Here is a 21,980-nt window from a genome sequence, read left to right as displayed (position 1 = left end):
TGAGAGTTTTAATTCAAGTAACTTAACCGCTGTACATTGAAATGTACGGTATAATATACTGATATACATGTATATATATATATAGTTGCTTCTTATGTACTATTGTTTAGTAAAAGTCTATTCGATCAACATGGTTTTGAAGAAGAAGCTTACTAAAGTTAGTGAGTGATGATAGGTTTGTTCCTATTTTCGGTTTGGTTGCATACCTCTTCTTCTCAATAATCTTGACGATACAGCTTATTAGTTAGTTAAATGTTTGGTCTAAAAAAAAAATTAATTTGCATTTATATTTTGTACCATGTGTTTCAAATTTACATTCTTCAAATAAAAGCCATATCAAATGCCGTCTTAAAGAATAAAAATAAATTAAATCTATAAATTTTGATATCCAACAAACACAAATCAAATATTGGTGCGGATGGGCCATGCATAAACCCATTTAGAGGATATGATTTCGAGCCCACTTCAATGAACGCTTGAAGACTAGTTCGTAGGAAAAAGGTTCGAGAAAGATCTCTCGCTCTCTCTCTCTCAGTCGTCTTCTTCCAGGATCGCTCGGAGAATATTTGCATCAGCCTCCGTGAAGGCGCCAACGAATCGGTAAATCCGTTTTCATTTCATTCGAATCGAAGTAAATTCAATTCAGATCTTCTTTGTCTTCCTTAGTAAGATCTGTGCTAGGTTCTTCTCCTAATTGCTCGCGTTTGCGATTTCTCTGATCGTATTAGGTGAGAATCGAACTTTTGATCAAAGATGTCGATGACCGAGGAGCCGCTTTACCCCATCGCCGTCCTCATAGACGAGCTTAAAAACGATGACATTCAGCTAAGGTTGAATTCGATCAGAAGGCTTTCCACGATTGCTCGCGCTCTCGGCGAGGAGAGGACGAGGAAGGAGCTGATTCCCTTTCTGAGCGAAAACAATGACGATGACGATGAGGTGCTGCTTGCAATGGCTGAGGAATTGGGAGTGTTTATTCCTTACGTTGGTGGCGTTGAGCACGCGCACGTTCTGCTTCCACCGTTGGAGACTCTCTCCACGGTTGAGGAGACTTGTGTGAGGGAGAAAGCTGTTGAGTCGCTTTGCAGAGTTGGGTCTCAGATGAAGGAGAGTGATTTGGTTGAGCATTTCATACCGTTGGTTAAGGTTAGCCAAGAGAGGAGGATAACAACTCGTGGTTTCATTTCATTTCTCATGTTATCCAGATTATAGAAAACACAAAGATAAGGAAATATCTAGAAAATATAGAGGAATCAAGAAGAATATTGAAAGATAAAGATTATATTAAACTCATTTAAGAAGAGAATGAAGTTATATTTGAATCTCATAGGAAATAAGTTACAATATTCATATGTTAATATAGAGATCGAAGTTAAAGTTATATTAGACTATCATAGTAAATAAGTTACAGTATGCGTATGTTTATAGAGAATGAAGTTGTATTAGACTCTCATAAGAAATAAGTTCCAGTATGCATATGTTCTTATAGAGACTGAAACTATATTAGACTCTCATAAGAAATAAGTTACAGTATGCATATGTTCTTATAGAGACTGAAACTATATTAGCCTCTCAAAGTTTTGGAATAGACAACTGCTAGGTTGAAAACAATAAGACCATACTGGTTTTTCTAGGGTGTCTGGCATAACTAGCTGACTTGTTTTTTTCGGATGTTTATGTGACTGGCCATCTTTATTGAAAGCCAAGTAGATGTTTTTCGTTAAGAACTTTGCATATTGTATTGTTGAAATAAGGAAATTACTTAAGTTTACTCTCCCTGATGTAACAGAGACTTGCAGCTGGTGAATGGTTCACAGCCAGAGTTTCAGCTTGTGGAGTTTTCCATATTGCATACCCTAGCGCCCCAGATGCGGTGAAGACTGAGTTGAGATCAATATATACCCAGCTCTGTCAAGATGATATGCCAATGGTGCGAAGAGCTGCAGCAACCAATCTGGGGAAATTTGCTGCTACTATTGAATCAGCTCACTTGAAGACCGACGTTATGTCTATGTTTGATGATCTTACTCAAGATGGTAATTTCTTATCTGTTATGGTTCACACTGTCGCTTTGCTGCTTGTTTAAGCATGTAATTGCCGAGTCGGTATTAAATATGCTTTTGCGGGTGGCGGATGGATGTAAAAAAAGTTACGGCCAGCAGGCACTGAAATGCATTACACACTGAGCATTAGCTGAAGATAAAGATGAAAATGAGTGTCCACATATCTATTTAGTTATCTAACATTATTTTCATCTTACGGTTCTTCATTGTCTTTCATATCAGATCAAGATTCCGTTAGATTATTGGCGGTTGAGGGTTGTGCTGCTCTTGGGAAATTGTTGGAGCCTCAGGACTGTGTTGCGCACATTCTTCCCGTGATTGTTAATTTCTCGCAGGTAATCATGTGTGCTAATTGCATAGTCTTTATGATGATGATCCTTGGATAAACTACACTTATGAGATGTTTAATCTTTGTACTTTGTCACTGAGCAGGATAAGTCTTGGCGTGTGCGTTACATGGTAGCAAATCAGCTCTATGAGCTTTGTGAAGCCGTGGGACCTGAGCCTACTAGGTAAGGAGTCTTGGATAAACATGTAGTATGTTTTAATGAAGTTCTTTAGGCCTATTGCATTATATGCATTTCTATATTGGTGGATTACCTCTTCAGAGGTATGATTATCAATATATTTGATGATACCCGTTGCTTCTTCCTAATACTATTTAATGTTCCTTCTATATCAAGGACGGAACTGGTGCCTGCATATGTGCGTCTACTTCGTGACAATGAGGCTGAAGTACGCATAGCAGCTGCTGGAAAAGTTACTAAGTTTTGTCGGATCCTAAACCCTGAACTTGCTATTCAGCACATTCTCCCCTGCGTAAAGGTACATTCTAAGAGACCCGTGTGAGAATCTCAATTTTTTTCAAAGAATCAATGACTCGACACTTATAAGCTGTTACATAGTACTTATAGTTTCTTTTAATTCTACCTGTAGGAGCTATCAACAGACTCATCTCAACACGTCAGATCTGCACTGGCTTCAGTTATAATGGGAATGGCTCCAGTCTTGGGTAAGGTAAGACAGTTCGCAAATATAGATGTGTGTTGACTCTACAGTGATGGGAAAGATGTACGTTAGTATTTAACTCAGCCTTTTCGTCCAATAATTGTACCTGGAAAGTGCCCATAACCGTGATCAGTTGTACAGAGAGATTTTTTTTGTTGGATTGTATATGTTGCATACGTTAACCTTTACATTGATTTTTCCAATGCAGGATGCAACAATTGAGCATCTCCTTCCAATCTTTCTTTCGCTGTTGAAAGATGAGTTTCCAGATGTACGCTTGAACATCATCAGCAAACTCGACCAAGTGAACCAGGTTTGACCAACTTACCCAAACAAAATTTTCTCATGTCAATGGTTTCACAGATAAACATTATTCAACTTTTTTTGCTTATCGACTTTCACTTGATGATTCCAATATTTTATATTTGGCAGGTTATTGGGATTGATCTACTATCGCAATCCTTGTTGCCAGCAATTGTAGAACTTGCTGAAGATAGACACTGGAGGGTAAGACTTGCTATCATTGAGTACATACCTTTGTTGGCAAGTCAGTTAGGTGTTGGCTTCTTTGACGATAAGCTTGGCGCTCTTTGCATGCAATGGTTACAAGACAAGGTTCTGCTTTCTCTCTCAAACCAAAGATATTCTTAAATAACAAATCAGTTTCTCCTTATAAATATTGAAGCGGCGGTCTCTTCAGGTCCACTCAATCCGCGAGGCTGCTGCCAACAATGTGAAGCGTCTTGCTGAAGAATTTGGTCCTGAATGGGCAATGCAGCATATAGTTCCACAGGTTTGTCTAGGTTTTACAAGAATCAGTGTTTACCTTCTTATTAGAGTCAACCAATGTTTTTTTTCATTAATCTGCAGGTTCTTGAGATGATCAGCAACCCTCACTATCTGTACCGTATGACCATTTTGCGTGCGGTTTCTCTTCTTGCACCAGTGATGGGCTCAGAGATCACATGCTCCAAGCTCTTACCTGTCGTGATGACCGGGGCTAAAGACAGGCAAGTTCTCATTGTAAACTAGTTATTGACTCGCATGATTTTGCTTCAAACATTTTAAGTGTATAAACAAGATTATTTTTTACTACCACAGAGTTCCAAACATCAAATTCAATGTCGCTAAGGTGCTTCAATCCCTCATTCCAATTGTCGATCAATCGGTAAGTGTATATATATGTCTAAAAAGTCAGAACAACCATCAGGTTTTGTTTTAATTTTTGGTTTGGTGGTGAAAAATAAAAGGTTGTAGAGAAGACGATTCGTCCAGGGCTTGTGGAGCTAAGCGAGGATCCAGATGTTGATGTCAGGTTCTTTGCAAACCAAGCTCTTCAATCTATTGATAATGTGATGATGTCGAGCTAAAAAAAAACTTTTAAATCTCTGTCCCTGGTTTTCTATTTGATGCAAGATTCTAAACTCTCAAGACTTTGTAACGTAAGTAACTGAGAACTCTTGTGTTCTGTTTTTTTTTATTTTTTCATGCAAACTGCCTAAGTTGTCTACTGTCTTGTGTTATGTTGTGGTTGGTTTTTTTGTAAGTTATCCTTTTTAGTTATTGAACATTTTTCGCAGAACATGCATGTTTCCTCATCGCTTTGAATGGTTGTTCAGTCTCATACAGTTGGAACTAATCGGACCAACATGTTGGCATACATGTTCGTTATAACTGAAAAATATTGTTATATATCAAGTCTGAATGCAAGGATTAGATCCTGGCATGTAAATTGTTCTTTGTTCAAAGACGAGAGAATCTCAATGTGATTGTGAAAACAGTCAATTCTAAACTTTTTTCGTTGACTCTATCTACCCCCTCGTAATGACTTCTCTTGCACAAATTCCCCGGAAATATCATATCGTCGATTAGTTTTTTTTCTTTTGTAACTTATATCGTGGATTAGTTTAAATCGATCAAACAATATGATTAGATAACTACAGTTATTTTTAACCATATTTAACTAACAAATCAAACTACTTACATTACATTTATATGTTGCCAAATCTATTTGCTTAGAAGAGTATAATAATTTAGGTTTAGTTGTATAAGTAGTTTTGATTTTAGAGAAAAGGTCTCTGAAAAAACCGTAGGCTTGTTTGAATTCAAATTTTATTTTATTTCCTTTTTCCACAGATAATCACAATCGAATTATACAAATTTCTGAAAACCCCTCCTGAAAATAATTTCCTAAAAATCAGTGATTTGGTTAATATCATGATTTTCCTCTCCACCGTAGAATATGATGAGTTAATTATTTTTCTGGTTATATAGAAATACATCGAATCCTAAACTTCATCCTTATCTCTTCTTGTGTTTTTCTTTTGCATGTTGTCCTTGTCTACAAGTTACATTATCAAGTGTCTGTAACGAGACAAAAACAATGATGCGTTACTTTATTCCCATACCTAAAACTAAAAAGGTAAATTTTAAAAATTCTCTCTTTATCCTTCGTTATTATTAGTCGATTCGTATAGTGGTTACCTTGTCATCGAATGTTTCATTTGTTAGTAGTATTAGATTTTGATTGATGTCCGAGAAAATTAACAGCAGAGCCTTCTTTGGTTTTAAACAGATTGTTTTGGGGAATGTGTTCAAGTTTACGGAAAAGGAAACGAAAACTGAGCTTAACATAAGCTTGAGCCGTAAACAAGTGGAAGATTCCATTAGTAGAAGCTCCCATGGAGTTGAGGCTATTGTTAGAGAGGTAAAATCTTTTTGAAAGAGCATATGAACATCTTTTTTAGGGTTTTTTTTTTCTCAGTCAAAGTCAGAGGGTTATTTAATATTGTTATTCTTGTTTTTTTCAGGATCTTGTTAGAATTAAAGCGCACCTTCTTTTTCTCCGATATATGATAGACCACATGATACGATGGAGCAGTGGTTTGAACTTAGATTTCAAGTCTTCAAATGGTCTAAGCCTTGCGAGTATATTTCAGCTTAAATCTACACCATTCTTCCGATCTATGTTGTTTGAGCTTCATATGATACTATTTATTTACGCTCTAAAGCTCAGGGAGAAAGCAATGGTGTTAGCCTCCAAAGGTTATTATCTTCCTTTCTCATACTAAAGAAATATTTTAGGCATGGTCTTATCCATGTGTTTTCTTTTCTCTATGATAACTTAGTTTATGTTGATTTAAAGCAGATATGGTGGAATCCACAAAGGCATATAGAGAAGCAGCTGGTGTTTTTGACTATGCATGTAAGATTGGTCATACTGATTGGTCATATATCGAGAAGTTTCCGGAGTTAACATCTCCCGTTTGCTCCTCTTTGAAGCTCATTTGTTTAGCTGAAGGACAGGTCAGTTTTCTCATTTTGCTTACAGTAGATTGTGACTAAAGGCTATAACCAACATTGTCAGTTTTGGCTATAACCAAATATTTTTGTGATTGCTACATGAACACACTAGCACTTTTTCACACACGGATGTTGATAAGTACCTTTAGGTTTTTTAGGGCTTTGTCCCTTACATAATAGGCTGTAACGGCAAATAAGGCCAAAGAGAAGGGGACAAGTGCAAGTCTAGTGGCAAAGCTCCATTACGGTGTCACACAATTTGTTGCTGAAGCCAATGCTTCTCTATTATCCAAAACTAACACCCAAGTTAAACAACTCTCATCACGATTTTTGGTAAGTCCTTATTCGTCGCATAATCTTGAAGAGCTTGCGTGGGATCTTGAATTAGAGTTTCTCATGATTTTGATAAAAACAGGATTATGTGTCGACATTGGGAGCTTTGCACGAGCTAAAGAGTGGAAAACACTTAGCTGAAAGCTTGGAATCGGAAGGGGAATTAGGAGAAGAAGCCATTGAAGAAGAAGAAGTTTTGAAAAAAAAAATCAATTTTTTTATTTATTTATTTAAATAATGATTTATTATATATATAGAGAACAAGGGTGTAAAAGTTTTTTGTCATTTAAAGAAGAAGATATTTTTGAAAATGTATCTTTAGTGGTGGTAAAGATGAAAAGTGGTATCATGAAAGTGGTAAACATGAAATTTCCCCTTTAAAAATTGGGTCAGAAATCTAGTAAGAGGAACTCAAACGCTTAGTTTCTCATTTTAAGTTTCTAAACAACTTTTTTTTTACTTTAATATAAGGGAAAATTTCATGTTTATCACTTTCATGGTACCATTTTTCATCTTATATCATTGTTCTCTATATATATAACAAATATTTATTTCAATAAATAAAAAAGAAATAAAAAAATAAATAAAGATTTTTTTATGTTTTCGAATTATATTTTTTCAAATTCGAACTCTTTTATAAATTTTTTTTTTGAATTTTTTTTTCGATATTTCTTTTAGAAAATCGTAAATTATGTTTGAAACTGTTTTTTTTTAAATTTTTTATATTTTTACAGTATTTATTTATATATTTATCAGAATCTTAAATTTCACATTCCAAAAATTCTACATCACCCCTCAACTCTAAACCCTAAGTCTAGATTAGTTAACTCTAGGGGTATAAGTGTCTTTTACCTTTCATTAAAAGTGAAGATAAAAGTAGTTAGTGTAAACATGAAAAGTGGTAATATGAATGTGGTATTTGTGTCAATTCCTTTAATATAATGTAAGTAATAATTAAAGGAAAAATTTTATGTTTACCACTTTCATGATACCACTTTTCATCTTTACCACAAGTAAAGTGACATTTTTAAAAATACATTCTTCATTAAGTGGCAAAAGACTCTTATACCCTTGTTATCTATATATATATATATAATAAATCATTATTTAAATAAAAAAAAAATTAAATTTTTTTTTTTATGTTTTCGAACTATACTTTTTCAAATTCAAATTTTTTTATAATTTTTTTTTTGAATTTTTTATTTATTTATTTTCAAAATTTATTTTGAAAATCGAAAATTATGTTTGAAACTATTTTTTAAATTTTTTAAATTTTTTAAGTATTTATTTATATATTTATTAGAATCTTAAATTTCATATTCCAAAAATCCTATCACACTCCTCAACTCTAAATCCTAAGTGTAGATTAGTTAATCCAATGAGTATAAATGTCTTTTACCCTTCATTAAAAATGGAGGTAAAAATGGTTAGTGTAAACATGAAAATTGGTACTATGAATGTAGTATTTGCGGCAATTTCCCATAATTAAACTTTATTTCTTAGAAGATACCACTTACATGTTGCCTGTCTATAAAGTTTTTAGAGGAGTTCTGGCAAAGTCTTATTCAGATACGATATGTCAACTGTTCCTTAACTTTTAATTTTTTTAAATAATATTATTTCTATAGAATTTTGGGAAAATTTTAGGGATCGCGCAATTGCGAAGCAACTTTTCTTCTCCCTACTAGTAATGTTGCACTTTTTTTTTTTTTTTTTTTGATTAACCTGGAGGGACTTCCACCCCCAGGGGCCAACCCCTCGGCGCGAGGCGGACCATTTGGTACTATGGAGAATTAGATACCCCAATTACCTGGCCAGCGGTTCGAACCCGGGTGCGTATTGAGGCCGTAACTCTCTCAACACCACCAGGCCAACCCCGCTGGTTATGTTGCACTTGCATTGATGATATATTCTTATGAATCTGGTTCACATTTGAAAAACAGCACATGCGTTACCTAGTAGGGCCATTGTAACAACTATAAGCTTCCTTGGAATATCATTATAAAGATTTGAAATTAAAAGGGTGCATTATCATAAAATGGACCTTAAGATTTGCATTGGTCTAAAGTTTAAACTTGTATGGAATTGTGTTGCTTGAATAAGCCTTATAGTGTATCACCTTATCTACTGATTTTGTATATATGCTTTTGACTGGTTTAAAATGTAAATTTAATTATGTTTTAAGTTAATCCAACGGGACTGGACTAACAAGCAAGGACATGACACGCTCAACAGTCTTGGCTATGACGGAACGTCCATGACCATCACCGTGTTGATATATGCACTGCGACATGCGTGTCAGGTTCATTGCGGCTTCCACAAAACCTCGAGGGACTAATGCAATTTTTGTTTCGTAATTCATTTCGTTCCACGTGTCGCTGATCATCTGCTGCACGTGTGCACGTGCCTCTTTCTCAGATGCTCCAGTTTCATGCATGTAACAATGGACCGATTTGAGCACGTCTCCTCTCGCCAATTCATCCTACAATTAAACAAACTCACTCACTCACTCATAGTATATTTACATCAACGATCAATTTTTAGAACAATATTTTCTTATTTTGTAATATTCTTGTAAGATATTTACCTGCGAAGTTGCAAGATCATTAGCTAAACGGAGGACGATGGCGGAGCATCTGACAACATGTTGTCGGTCCTCAGACAAAGATTCCAAGATTTGAATTGAGATTTGGTCAGAGAAAACGCAGTACAAGTGGATTAAAAACGCTGGAACTGATGTTGATATCCAAGCATTTTGCATGTATTCTTCCAAGCTTGGTTTGTAACCTCTTTTGTACCATTTTGCTTCCACTAGATATGCTTTACACAAATCCGCCCACTATTTTTCCACAAAAAAAAGTGTAAGAAAATAATAATATACAATTTTAAGTTATAAATGTTTAAACTTACTGATTTTCTGAGAAAAGGAATGACGTCGATATTTTTATGTTTTAGGATATTTTTTTTTGCCAAAGATTTGAATTTCGTATAAATACGAGAAGAGTTTGTAAAACTTTACAAAAATAATAAGACTAGATGGGATGCACTTTGGCAAAAAGGATAAAAACAAAGTGTAAACCATAAATAGAAGACTTCCTAATCATGCCTTAGCCAAGATAGCATAAGGTTTTTGAAACTCTTCTTGATGTGTTGTTTCCCCAAGATTGTGTCTCTGATATTACGATCAATGAGTCTGTAAATCGTTGGAGGAGCAGTCGAGATACCGTCGTGTAGACGCTTGTTCCGTTCTCCCCAGATACTATAGATAGTTGCGTGAGCAACAATTCTTTTGAGCATCAGTGGAGCAGTGGAATCCCTTAGAGATAACTACTCAATAAAAGATGTCCAAGTGATGAAGCAAGAGTGGGAATATCCCAACCTTCTCAGAACCAAGACCCAAATCTGTTTACTAACTTCACATCGCAAAAGCAAATGATCTCGAGTCTCTGGTGTTGAGTCGCATAGACAGCAGTTAGATGAGATGCCAAGGCCCCAACTTGTTAGTCGTACTCGAGTTGGCATTCTATCGTTCTGTGCGATCCACATCAAGAAAGCATGACGAGGTGTTGCTGATCTGAACCAGACACTGCTTGACCAAGTGACTGCAGGAGCTCTATTTCTAATCACCCCCCAAGTGCGAGATGCAGAGTATCGCGGAAGATTCTCACCATCAATGAACCAGTAAAACTCATCATCTGTTTGGGAGGTAGTAGGCAGCTGAATACTAGTGAGATGAATGTGGAGATTCTCTGCCGCAGGCGAGCGAGCACCTCTCAGTCTCCAACCATTATGGTCACAACTATCAGCAACTGAAGCGAACAGAGGAATTGAGAGTTCACGTGGACCTGTCTCACCGAATAAATCAATTAACCGACCTAGAGGGGTCCAAATATCCCACCAAAAGCTTATTCTGTCACCCTTTCCAACCTCTGCTCTCAAGAAATTTGTAGCTAGATGCCACAGGTTTAACAGTGACCTCCATGTCCCTGAGCCTGACTTTTTAGCGTCCAGGCTCCATAAACTCTCATCACCAATCTTATACTTCCTAATCCATGAAGCCCATAAAGAAGGGTTAGGAACATATAACATCCAAATCAGCTTTAGGCAAAGGGTCTTGTTCCAAATTTCCAGGTTCCTAAAGCCGAGCCCTCCTTCTCTTTTAGGTAAACAGATTGTGCTCCACGCAATCTTAACCACTCCACGATCAGTAATATTTCCGGTCCATAAGAAGCGAGAGCATAAACTTTGAATTTGCTGTAAGCATCCTTTAGGCAGAACAAATGCCGAAGTCCAGAAGTTTATAGTTCCATAGATAACTGAGTTAATCAGCTGAGCATGACCAGCATAAGACAGCTTTTTACAAGACCAAGCAGTGAACTGACCCGATATTTTCACCAACAGTGGCCTGTATTCGGATATGCGCAGCTTACGGTGCATCAGAGGAAGGCCCAAGTAACGGATAGGCATTGAACCGGGAGTAAAACCAAGACTTCGCAGATCAGTAGTTTCAGCCTGGTTCAACCCTCCTACAAAGAGTTCTGTTTTTTCTTTGTTCATCCTCAATCCAGACCAAGTGGCAAATAACTCCATAGTATCAACGATATTAGCAAGGGAGTTTTTCTCACCAATCAAATAAAATCATAATATCATCAGCAAAGGCAAGATGTGTTACCTCAAGGTCTGATGTCTTCGGATGGTAGCCAATATCCCCAACTCTAAACTTCGCATTTAGCATCTGAGAGAACACTTCCAGCGCAATGACAAATAGATAGGGAGAGAGCGGGTCGCCCTACCGTAAACCCTTTGACCCCTTAAAATAGCCACACAACTCACCATTAATTGATATAGAGAATCTGGTAGTTGTTATACACTGAGATACCAGCTTCCGGAAGTGGCTTGGAAACCCGAGGGCTTCGAGCGTATTCAATATGAAGTCCCAATTAAGCGAATCAAAAGCCTTCTGTAGATCAACTTTCAGCATACACCGCTTTGAGATTTCTTTCCATTTATATCCAGACACAAGCTCTGTCGCTAAGAGTACATTTTCAACTAGTAGACGTCCTGGAACGAAGGCTGATTGGGCAGAGGAGATAAGCTTAGGCAGGGCAGCTTTAAGCCTGTTTGCTAGCAGCTTAGAAGCTACCTTGTAGAGGGTATTGCAACAGGATATGGGTCTGAATTCAGTCATCTGGTTAGCATTTGCCTTCTTCGGAATTAGGGAAATGATCGTTGAGTTCCATTGTTGGAGAAGACACCCAGTTGATAGAAACTCTTTCACTGCTGCGATCATTTCTCTTCCTACCACACTCCAGTTTGCCTTGAAAAATTCTGCAGGATAACCATCCGGTCCGGGGGCTTTGGACTTTGGAAGGGAGAGGAAAGCAGCCTGTATGTCTGAATCACTGAACTCAGCAGCAAGAAGGCTCACAGCTTCTGCAGAACAATGAAGAGGCAAGAACGAGGCTATAGTCGACGGAGAAGGGGCAGCTGAAGTCGAAGGACCACCTAACAGATTTGAGTAGTAATCAACAGCATGCTTCTTTATGTCTTCAATCTGGTCAATGATGGCTCCATCACTATCAAGGAGAAAAACAATTTGGTTTTGGCCTGTCTTGTTTTAATTATCCTGTGGTAGTAGGCAGTGTTTGAGTCCCCATCTACAGACCATTGTACCCGTGACCTCTGTTTCAAGAAAGAATCTTCCGCTTTTGCCAAGACGTGCCAGCGACGATGAGCGTCTTGAACGACTTGGGTAGAGGAAGGAGATGGGTTTGTAAGAACACTTTCTTGAGCAAGACACAGCTCTGAGAATGCAGCTTCTACGCGTTGCTCCAGCTGGGAAAAGTGCGCTCTGTTGAAGGTTTTAATAATTCCCTTGAGCTCCTTCAGCTTTTTAGTGACTCTTAACTGATTTGTTCCAGAGAAGTTCAAAGAGTTCCAACAGTTACGAAGGATCTCAACAAATTCCTCATGTTGATTCAAGTGAGCGAAGAATTTAAATGGTCTCTTTTGCTTTGGCCTAGATTAATCGAAGAAAACACAACAGGGACTGTGGTCAGAGATCCCCGGTACGCCAAAGACCCCGATAGACTCTGGACACTTCTGAAGCCATGCTGCATTAGTGAGGATTCTATCCAATTTCTTTGATATGTGTCCATTTGACCAAGTAAAAGAACTCCCGCAGTAGGGAAGATCAAACAGGGCAGTGCTGTCAACACAGTCTTTGAAATCCCTCAAGCCCCGTGAGAAAGATAATTGATCAGTCTTTGAGTGCTCTGATGGATGTAAAATCTCATTAAAGTCACCGAGAATGATCCAAGGGGTATTAATCACCTGCTGAGATACTGAACATGCTTCCAACTCGCTCCATAGTGTACGTCTTTCAATTCTGCAGTTGGAACCATAGATAAACGAAACCAGAAACTCCTGATTTATATGTGGGAGCTTCACGACACAAGAAGTCATTTGGCGAGAACTCGAGATAATCCTTACTTTAACCGAAGGGTGCCAAACAACCCATATCCTCCCCAAGTCCGCGTGGTCATAGTTTCCATGAAAAGACCAACCCGGTAAAATAGAATCTAAAACATTAGCCGACTTAGATAACTGTACATGTGTCTCCACGAGACCACCGAAAATTGGTTTATTCTTCCGCATCCATTTTCTAAAACCCCTTCGCTTTACAGAATCATTTATTCCTCTTATATTCCAACAAAAAAGATCCATATAAGAAGTTAAAATTTAGAGGATTAAAGGGCCTCCACCCCTAGACTTTCCTTTTAACTGTTTCTTCATTCTTCGAGAAATGACTTCAATATACTTGTCATTTCCATCGTCCGGATTATCCTCCTCTCCTGAAAACTTGCTGCCTTCAGACACATGACCAGAAGAGTGGCCGGCTGAGAGGGAGTCATCATTAGAGTGCTGCTCAACTGCATAAGGAGACAAATCCACACAAAGACCACCATCCCTCAGATCATTGAACTCGACGAGGGCAGACTGTTGTGGAGCCTTAACACGCTGAGACTGATTGTTGGTGGGGGACAGGGATCGCATCCTAATACCCATCTCCTTGGCTCGTCGTGGCGAAGTAGATGATCTTTTGGGATGTGGGGGAGTACGCATTTCCAGTTCATCTTTCTTTCCAGTAGTAGCATCCGAAGAGATCAAAACATTTGTGCTCTTTCCACTCACTGGCCTGTAGACAGCCTTTGTCTGCGTTACAATCGGGAGTAAGTTTTTTATAGGTGCCTTTCCTTTCGCCTTCTCGCGATTGTACCTCGAACACTCAACCGTTAAGTGCTTTACGGAGTTGCAGAGAGTGCAGGTCTTCGGTGCTGCTTTGCAACGGGATATGGAGTGTCCCACTTTCTTGCAAAATGAACATAAAGCCGGGAGGAAAGGGCTAGTGACTGAGATGCGACGAGTATCACCACTTTCGAACCGAGCATTTACGAATTCTGGCAGCGGTTTTCTGGGATCTATAACAGTGTAGACTTTTGCCACCTCAATATTTGTGAGCTGCTCTGTTGAGGGATGAAGGCAGACCGGGTGTCCAACCATTCCCGCTATCTCCTTCAAGGCATCTCCATTGAAGAACTGTAATGGGACTCCGCGAAATTCAAGCCAAACTGGCACCATCTTGAGTTCAGGTTTGGTCTGTTGAATACCCGGAGACCACTTGGCTACAAACATCGAGAGACCATCAATCTGCCATAGACTTTGGCTTAAGATGCGTCTACGGGCGTGAGGACAAGGGACGCGGAAGAGAAAAGCCTGGTTGTCCATCTTGGATACTGTTAAATCTCTGCGATGTTTGCTCCAGATACCGTTTACAATCGCGTGAACAGCTCCCCGAGCAGGGGCTTCGTCATAGAACTGACCTATAATGAAGCATTCCCAAGCCTTTTTGTTCTTCTTCACTACGGCGTTCGGTATGGTAACACACGGTTCGCCTGAGTCGAGCAGAAAAGGTTTCTCCTTTGGGTAGAGCTTTATGTTAGCTTCCTTCACAAAGCCTTTCCAGAGCTCTGCTGGACTTGGAGTAGAAGGTGAAGCCGTAGGATTTGCAGGAGAGGGGACGTGGACGTCTTGTCTATCCTGAGGAGAGTTCGTTTCTGTCACTGTTTCAATACCAGTGTTAGTTGCAGCCGTGGTATCAGAGAATGTAGAACTAGGTATAGTAACTTCTGTAGCTAGGTTTTCAAGATTGGGGGAAACAATCTCCATGGCCGGATCTGCTACGACAGCAGCAGTTGGGGCATCAATTGCTGGAGAAAGGTCGCTTGCAGCCTTTCCAGCGGTGGAATCAGAATCAGGTCTCTGTTTTGCAACGAGAGAGAGACTTTGATACAGAGGAACTCGGTGGAGACGAGTTATGACGAGTGTGGGAAACATTGGAACCCTTTCCTTTCGCCGATTTCTTCTTTGCCATCCCGGATGGGGGTGACCGGCGCCGGAGGCGGCGTCGGAGGAGGTGAAACGAAGAGGTCTTCAGGTTTGAGAGAGTTTTCGCAAAGCGCGTGAGGTCCTCCCGTTCTCTCTTTCTTTCATACTTCATATGTTTTAGGATATCACACCCAAAGCCATTGATTTCATTGTACAAAACAAGAAAACATAGCCTCATGTACTCAGGGAGCTTATCAAGACGATTTACATCCCAACTGCAATATATACGATTTGTTAGTACAGTAACACATTTGTAAATAAAACCTTGAAAAATAAATTATCAAATTATTTCATCAGCATATCACTGTTTCTATAACATATTTCTAAAATATTATATAAAAGGTGATTTGATAAATAAATACGCAAACTTTGCTAGTGAACATATTTTGACAATTAGTTTTAAAATATTTCAAATAACAGTTGCAACAATAGTTTTTAAAAAAAAAATTAACAGTTTGTTTTATATTAAGTAGACATATAATTCAATCATTAGTTTAAAATCAGTTCCAATTATTACGATCTACCAAGAAAACTAAGCAGTTTTGTTGGATAGTAGAGTCCTTACTTATCAACCATGGCAGCGAAGAGTTCAAGTTCTTCAAGAGTGCCATAAATATCGTAGATGTCGTCAATGGTTGTTACAAGTGCATTAATAATAGTCAAGATTCGTCGTGTATATCCAAATTGAGGTTCGTATATTATTCCAACGTTCCAAAAGTAATTCTCGACTATTACATCTCTTACAAAGGGTAGTTGATTACTTACACATGTCTCCTTCCACCAGCTTGTATCATTAAAAGAGAGATGATTAGAAAGAGTAAATTTCGTTGTGATATATAAAATATAGTATGTATTGCTTGTATTAGTCTATCACATGTTGTCCAAAAAAAAAGTCTATCACATTACCTGGTAGCGTATTTGAGTTCTTCTTGGTAAGAAGCGTGAATGATATTGAAATCGATTTTGGCCAGTTCCATCAAGGCAAGATTCATGTCATGTTTCTTTTCGTATGCATCTATGTACCATCTTGTCTCCAACCGTCTCATTCTCCAGTGATACGGCATTTCTAAATCATGGATTTCTCACGTGACTTGTAAGTTTCATTATCATGATCACTATTAACATATTCTCTTAGTTGTTCTATTGCAAAAGGTCTGATGACTTGATAAAGTTTAGTATCCGACTTGGTGGATAGATACGACGCTTCGTATAAAGTAATGATACTTTCTATATCATCACTCTTGAACGTATCACTTTCTATTTTCTCGACGATCACATCAAATACATCTGAAACAATCCGATCGCGTCATCAAACTAGTTATTGACTCGCATGATTTTGCTTCAAACATTTTAAGTGTATAAGCAAGATTATTTTTTACTACCACAGAGTTCCAAACATCAAATTCAATGTCGCTAAGGTGCTTCAATCCCTCATTCCAATTGTCGATCAATCGGTAAGTGTATATATATGTCTAAAAAGTCAGAACAACCATCAGGTTTTGTTTTAATTTTTGGTTTGGTGGTGAAAAATAAAAGGTTGTAGAGAAGACGATTCGTCCAGGGCTTGTGGAGCTAAGCGAGGATCCAGATGTTGATGTCAGGTTCTTTGCAAACCAAGCTCTTCAATCTATTGATAATGTGATGATGTCGAGCTAAAAAAAAACTTTTAAATCTCTGTCCCTGGTTTTCTATTTGATGCAAGATTCTAAACTCTCAAGACTTTGTAACGTAAGTAACTGAGAACTCTTGTGTTCTGTTTTTTTTTATTTTTTCATGCAAACTGCCTAAGTTGTCTACTGTCTTGTGTTATGTTGTGGTTGGTTTTTTTGTAAGTTATCCTTTTTAGTTATTGAACATTTTTCGCAGAACATGCATGTTTCCTCATCGCTTTGAATGGTTGTTCAGTCTCATACAGTTGGAACTAATCGGACCAACATGTTGGCATACATGTTCGTTATAACTGAAAAATATTGTTATATATCAAGTCTGAATGCAAGGATTAGATCCTGGCATGTAAATTGTTCTTTGTTCAAAGACGAGAGAATCTCAATGTGATTGTGAAAACAGTCAATTCTAAACTTTTTCGTTGACTCTATCTACCCCTCATAATGACTTCTCTTGCACAAATTCCCCGGAAATATCATATCTTGGATTAGTTTTTTTTCTTTTGTAACTTATATCGTGGATTAGTTTAAATCAATCAAACAATATGATTAGATAACTACAGTTATTTTTAACCATATTAACTAACAAATCAAACTACTTACATTACATTTATATGTTGCCAAATCTATTTGCTTAGAAGAGTATAATAATTTAGGTTTAGTTCTATAAGTAGTTTTGATTTTAGAGAAAAGGTCTCTGAAATAACCGTAGGCTGTTATAAACCATATTGTGGATGTCCATAACCGGCCCGTTCCATAACCGGTCCATATTTAGAGAGAGAGAGAGAGTCGGCGTCCGCCTAGAGAGAGTCGACGTCCGCCTAGAGAGAGTCGGCCAGTCTCTTGCCTTTTCTCCTTGGCTGATTTCCTATTTGCTTTAGACTTATGATTTGTACTCTTTCCATATTTGTATTTCCTTTTCTAAGTCTTTCCATTATTCTATGACGGTGTAATTCCCTATATATAAAAGGTTCCTTATGTTTATGATCAATAAGAATAAGAAACTATTCTCCTAAGTTTCACAACACGTTATCAGCACGATTACTCTAAAACCCTAAGCTAAAAGTCCCGAGCTCAAACCCTAAACCCTAACGGCGATAACCCTAGCCGGCGTGATCCTCCATCCCAGCTTGAACCTAATCCGATCGAGAACCTTTCACCCCATATCCAAGGCGTTCCCGATCCCAGTTAGTTCGCGACCCGACGATCTCAGTTCGATCAGCTCGCGACCTTTCTCTTGTTGGTGGTCCATTAAACTCAATCAGAGGTTAAGGTAAAACTAAAACCCTAATAACCAAAACCCTAAGGTAATAGATCCAAACCCTAAATACCCGAAATCGAATTTGATTGCTTGATCTGAATTGAAACCCTAATGCTAAGCTTGAAATCGAATTTGATTGTTTGATTGATTGAATATGTTATGATCACATAGAATCTGTATGCTAGGTTGATATAAACCGATTGAATGAATTGAAGTCGCTTGCTAGCCTTGATTGAATCTGATTGATTAGTTCTGATCCTGTTCTAGACTTGATTAAAAACCGACCGGCCTTGTTTATGTTGAAACCCTAAATCACATTGATTGATCGAATATGATCCGATAGGTTGTAGACCAAGAAAAGCATTGGTTGCTTTTAGTATATAACATTAGTATATTACGAGAAGTAGACCAAGAAAAGCATTGGTTGCTTTTATTCTTCATGTTTTGATATCGTCCTAAAGTTACATCAAGAGCTGTTTAGGCATTTAGTAACTGCGAAAGGTCGCATAAAAACCTGCTTTGATTAGCTTAACCCATGCCTGACCAATTGATAATCATATCTTGAGGAAACCCTAATCAGAATCCTGTACTTTTTGATCTATCAACAAAATATTGAATTTAATAATATATATACACTAGATTAAGACACGCGCCTTGCGCGGAATAAACATTATATATAAAAATTATTTTATGTATTATATGTTCTTACATATTATGAAATAATAAATATATATTGAATAACTAAAAGTCAGTAACTATTACATATATAATTAAATTGGTGCGAACGTATAAATCAATTTTATTAATCCAAACAATTTTTTAAAAAATTTGATAGGATAATGTGATGATGTCGAGCTAAAAAAAAACTTTTAAATCTCTGTCCCTGGTTTTCTATTTGATGCAAGATTCTAAACTCTCAAGACTTTGTAACGTAAGTAACTGAGAACTCTTGTGTTCTGTTTTTTTTTATTTTTTCATGCAAACTGCCTAAGTTGTCTACTGTCTTGTGTTATGTTGTGGTTGGTTTTTTTGTAAGTTATCCTTTTTAGTTATTGAACATTTTTCGCAGAACATGCATGTTTCCTCATCGCTTTGAATGGTTGTTCAGTCTCATACAGTTGGAACTAATCGGACCAACATGTTGGCATACATGTTCGTTATAACTGAAAAATATTGTTATATATCAAGTCTGAATGCAAGGATTAGATCCTGGCATGTAAATTGTTCTTTGTTCAAAGACGAGAGAATCTCAATGTGATTGTGAAAACAGTCAATTCTAAACTTTTTTCGTTGACTCTATCTACCCCCTCGTAATGACTTCTCTTGCACAAATTCCTTCGTTATTATTAGTCGATTTCGTATAGTGGTTACCTTGTCATCGAATGTTTCATTGTTAGTAGTATTAGATTTTGATTGATGTCTGAGAAAATTAACAGCATAGCCTTCTTTGGTTTTGAACAGATTGTTTTGGGGAATGTGTTCAAGTTTATGGAAAAGGAAACGAAAACTGAGCTTAACATAAGCTTGAGCCGTAAACAAGTGGAAGATTCCATTAGTAGAAGCTCCCATGGAGTTGAGGCTATTGTTAGAGAGGTAAAATCTTTTTGAAAGAGCATATGAACATCTTTTTTAGGGTTTCTTTTTTTCTCAGTCAAAGTCAGAGGGTTATTTAATATTGTTATTCTTGTTTTTTTTTTTTGTTTTTTTCAGGATCTTGTTAGAATTAAAGCGTACCTTCTTTTTCTCCGATATATGATAGACCACATGAATAAGCCTTGTAATCTAGAAATCAGCAATCGTTTCACTAAAAATCTCAAGATACGATGGAGCAGTGGTTTGAACTTAGATTGCAAGTCTTCAAATGGTCTAAGCCTTGCGAGTATATTTCAGCTTAAATCTACACCATTCTTCCAATCTAAAGATATGTTGTTTGAGCTTCATATGATACTATTTATTTACGCTCTAAAGCTCACGGAGAAAGCAATGGTGTTAGTCTCCAAAGGTTATTATCTTTCTTTCTCGTACTAAAGAAATATTTTAGGCATGGTCTTATCCATGTGTTTTCTTTTCTCTATTATAACTTAGTTTATGTTGATTTAAAGCAGATATGGTGGAATCCAGAAAGGCATATAGAGAAGCAGCTGGTGTTTTTGACTATGTATGTAAGATTGGTCATTACTGATTGGTCATATATCAAGAAGTTTCCGGAGTTAACTTCTCCCGTTTGCTCCTCTTTGAAGCTCATTTGTTTAGCTGAAGGACAGGTCAGTTTTCTCATTTTGCTTACAGTAGATTGTGACTAAAGGCTATAACCAACATTGTCAGTTTTGGCTATAACCAAATATTTTTGTGATTGCTACATGAACAAACTAGCATTTTTTCACACACGGATGTTGATAAGTACCTTTAGGTTTTTTAGGGCTTTGTCCCTTACATAATAGGCTGTGACGGCAAATAAGGCCAAAGAGAAGGGGACAAGTGCAAGTCTAGTGGCAAAGCTCCATTACGGTGTCACACAATTTGTTGCTGAAGCCAATGCTTCTCTCTTATCCAAAACTAACACCCAAGTTAAACAACTCTCAACACAATTTTTGGTAAGTCCTTATTCCTCGCATAATCTCGAAGAGCTTGCGTAGGATCTTGAATTAGAGTTTCTCATGATTTTGATAAAAACAGGATTATGTGTCGACATTGGGAGCTTTGCACGAGCTAAAGAGTGGAAAACACTTAGCTGAAAACTTGGAATCGGAAGGGGAATTAGGAGAAGAAGCCATTGGAGTCTTGCGCCGTTCGTTGGCCAGAGCAAAACTTACGACTCAGTGCCGGAGTGACACGTGGAATCGATCTTCAAGAAGGAGAGAGAGCAGGTGATTACAATGATGAACAAGTACGAGAGTTAAAATGAATCCATGATGCTTCAGTGTATCCTTTTAGAAGCTGACTTGCCTACTCTTCAAGGTGATAAAATTGTAAAGCTAATCCCTTATATTGACACCAAATAGATGAAAGAACTTAACTTTGAATTCTTATAAGAAACCAAGCTAATCCCTTGCGTTTTTACGGGTTCTTCATTTTTTTGGCGCCTGTTTTCTTATTCAAATACTAGTGAACAAAAAAAAAAATTGAGCGAAGTGTGCATTGAGATTTTTGTTTTCTACGAAAAAAATTAGTCATAATAATTAATGTATAAATTTATACTCCCTCTGTTTTATTATTTTATAATTTTCTTTTTTCCTTATTCCAAAGATACTCTTCAGATTTTCTAATGGAATTATTTATACAACACCATGTTTCGCTGTACTGCATTACAATCAGATCTGACAGCAAGAATATGCGTTTTAATTAATAACATTTTAGCAATATAAATAAATATTTTAGCAAAAACAGAAGATGCTTCTGTACCTTTTATTTTGGTTAAGATGTTTTCGTACTACTTCCATGATAAAGGATGTAATCAAAGGATACAACACTTGGAATATTTCCCACGAGGCACCAATAAGAACCATACTCAAAAAAATTTTGGATTTTGTTTCCATCTAATAACATCAACGACTTTTAATATAGTCCAAAGTTGTCGGCAAAAAATGAAATAGTTTCCTAACATTTTTAAATTATAAAGAATTTGTAGTTTATCTGAATTCGGCTCAATTTTTCGGTCACTAACCCAAATTGCGTGCAAATGTTAACAACACTCAACGATGAGATAACGAGCTTTCGTAACAATAAATTCCAAAATTAAGTTTTAACTGAATAAATGAATATTAATTAAGTCGTCTTGACCTATAGTAAAATAATTCCAGCTGAAACTTTTATCTTGAGTTCGATTCATTTTGGTCACTTAAGTATATAATTTAGATGTATTAATTGCGTACCAAAATGCAAAATTTCATGGGATTAATT

At 37.2% G+C, this 21,980-nt stretch overlaps 3 protein-coding genes, 1 long non-coding RNA gene and 1 pseudogene across 5 annotated transcripts; 4 read left to right on the top strand and 1 right to left on the bottom strand.

The window, feature by feature from the left end:
- The first annotated feature begins 403 nt into the window (after positions 1-403).
- LOC106425308 (serine/threonine-protein phosphatase 2A 65 kDa regulatory subunit A beta isoform-like) lies at positions 404-4,653 on the top strand. The gene is made up of 13 exons (XM_048762795.1): positions 404-600; positions 729-1,146; positions 1,790-2,036; positions 2,286-2,398; positions 2,496-2,575; positions 2,747-2,888; positions 3,000-3,080; positions 3,280-3,384; positions 3,504-3,686; positions 3,772-3,864; positions 3,942-4,081; positions 4,173-4,239; positions 4,322-4,653. Exons 2-13 carry the CDS (start codon positions 754-756, stop codon positions 4,439-4,441), a joined length of 1,764 nt encoding a protein of 587 aa, XP_048618752.1. The 5' UTR covers positions 404-600; positions 729-753; the 3' UTR covers positions 4,442-4,653.
- A 254-nt stretch (positions 4,654-4,907) lies between these two features.
- On the top strand, positions 4,908-7,018 carry LOC125590004. Of its 2 annotated transcripts, XM_048762797.1 has the most exons (5): positions 4,908-5,778; positions 5,882-6,116; positions 6,220-6,377; positions 6,524-6,707; positions 6,790-7,018. In XM_048762797.1, exons 1-4 carry the CDS (start codon positions 5,602-5,604, stop codon positions 6,530-6,532), a joined length of 579 nt encoding a protein of 192 aa, XP_048618754.1. In that variant the 5' UTR covers positions 4,908-5,601; the 3' UTR covers positions 6,533-6,707; positions 6,790-7,018. The 2 variants fall into 2 exon arrangements, with proteins under 2 accessions (XP_048618754.1, XP_048618753.1); XM_048762796.1 differs by having other exon boundaries at positions 6,220-6,707.
- A 1,859-nt stretch (positions 7,019-8,877) lies between these two features.
- LOC125590610 lies at positions 8,878-16,504 on the bottom strand (annotated as a pseudogene).
- A 14-nt stretch (positions 16,505-16,518) lies between these two features.
- On the top strand, positions 16,519-17,023 carry LOC125590003. Its single transcript, XR_007326201.1, has 2 exons — positions 16,519-16,609; positions 16,692-17,023. It is a non-coding gene; the product is annotated as an uncharacterized LOC125590003 (long non-coding RNA).
- Positions 17,024-18,916: 1,893 nt separating this feature from the next.
- Positions 18,917-21,888, top strand: LOC125590002. Its single transcript, XM_048762794.1, has 3 exons — positions 18,917-19,673; positions 19,791-20,082; positions 20,186-21,888. Exons 1-3 carry the CDS (start codon positions 19,497-19,499, stop codon positions 20,260-20,262), a joined length of 546 nt encoding a protein of 181 aa, XP_048618751.1. The 5' UTR covers positions 18,917-19,496; the 3' UTR covers positions 20,263-21,888.
- Positions 21,889-21,980: the final 92 nt, after the last annotated feature.

The sequence above is a fragment of the Brassica napus genome, chromosome C7, assembly GCF_020379485.1.
Source record: "Brassica napus cultivar Da-Ae chromosome C7, Da-Ae, whole genome shotgun sequence".
Classification (NCBI taxonomy): Eukaryota; Viridiplantae; Streptophyta; class Magnoliopsida; order Brassicales; family Brassicaceae; genus Brassica; species Brassica napus.
The sequence above is the reverse complement of the archived record's forward strand: the minus strand, read 5'-3'. Positions and strand labels throughout refer to the sequence as shown.

What these genes read in the sequence shown, in the direction of transcription:
- LOC106425308 (XM_048762795.1), top strand. Translation starts at nt 754, where the DNA reads ATGTCGATGACCGAGGAGCCGCTTTACCCCATCGCCGTCCTCATAGAC. An exon ending in TGGCTCCAGTCTTGGGTAAG is followed by an intron (nt 3,081 to 3,279) that starts GTAAGACAGTTC and finishes TTTCCAATGCAG; the next exon opens with GATGCAACAATTGAGCATCT. An exon ending in AACTCGACCAAGTGAACCAG is followed by an intron (nt 3,385 to 3,503) that starts GTTTGACCAACT and finishes TATATTTGGCAG; the next exon opens with GTTATTGGGATTGATCTACT.
- LOC125590002 (XM_048762794.1), top strand. Translation starts at nt 19,497, where the DNA reads ATGTCTGAGAAAATTAACAGCATAGCCTTCTTTGGTTTTGAACAGATT. An exon ending in TTGAGGCTATTGTTAGAGAG is followed by an intron (nt 19,674 to 19,790) that starts GTAAAATCTTTT and finishes TGTTTTTTTCAG; the next exon opens with GATCTTGTTAGAATTAAAGC. An exon ending in AATGGTGTTAGTCTCCAAAG is followed by an intron (nt 20,083 to 20,185) that starts GTTATTATCTTT and finishes GATTTAAAGCAG; the next exon opens with ATATGGTGGAATCCAGAAAG.
- LOC125590004 (XM_048762796.1), top strand. Translation starts at nt 5,602, where the DNA reads ATGTCCGAGAAAATTAACAGCAGAGCCTTCTTTGGTTTTAAACAGATT. An exon ending in TTGAGGCTATTGTTAGAGAG is followed by an intron (nt 5,779 to 5,881) that starts GTAAAATCTTTT and finishes TGTTTTTTTCAG; the next exon opens with GATCTTGTTAGAATTAAAGC. An exon ending in AATGGTGTTAGCCTCCAAAG is followed by an intron (nt 6,117 to 6,219) that starts GTTATTATCTTC and finishes GATTTAAAGCAG; the next exon opens with ATATGGTGGAATCCACAAAG.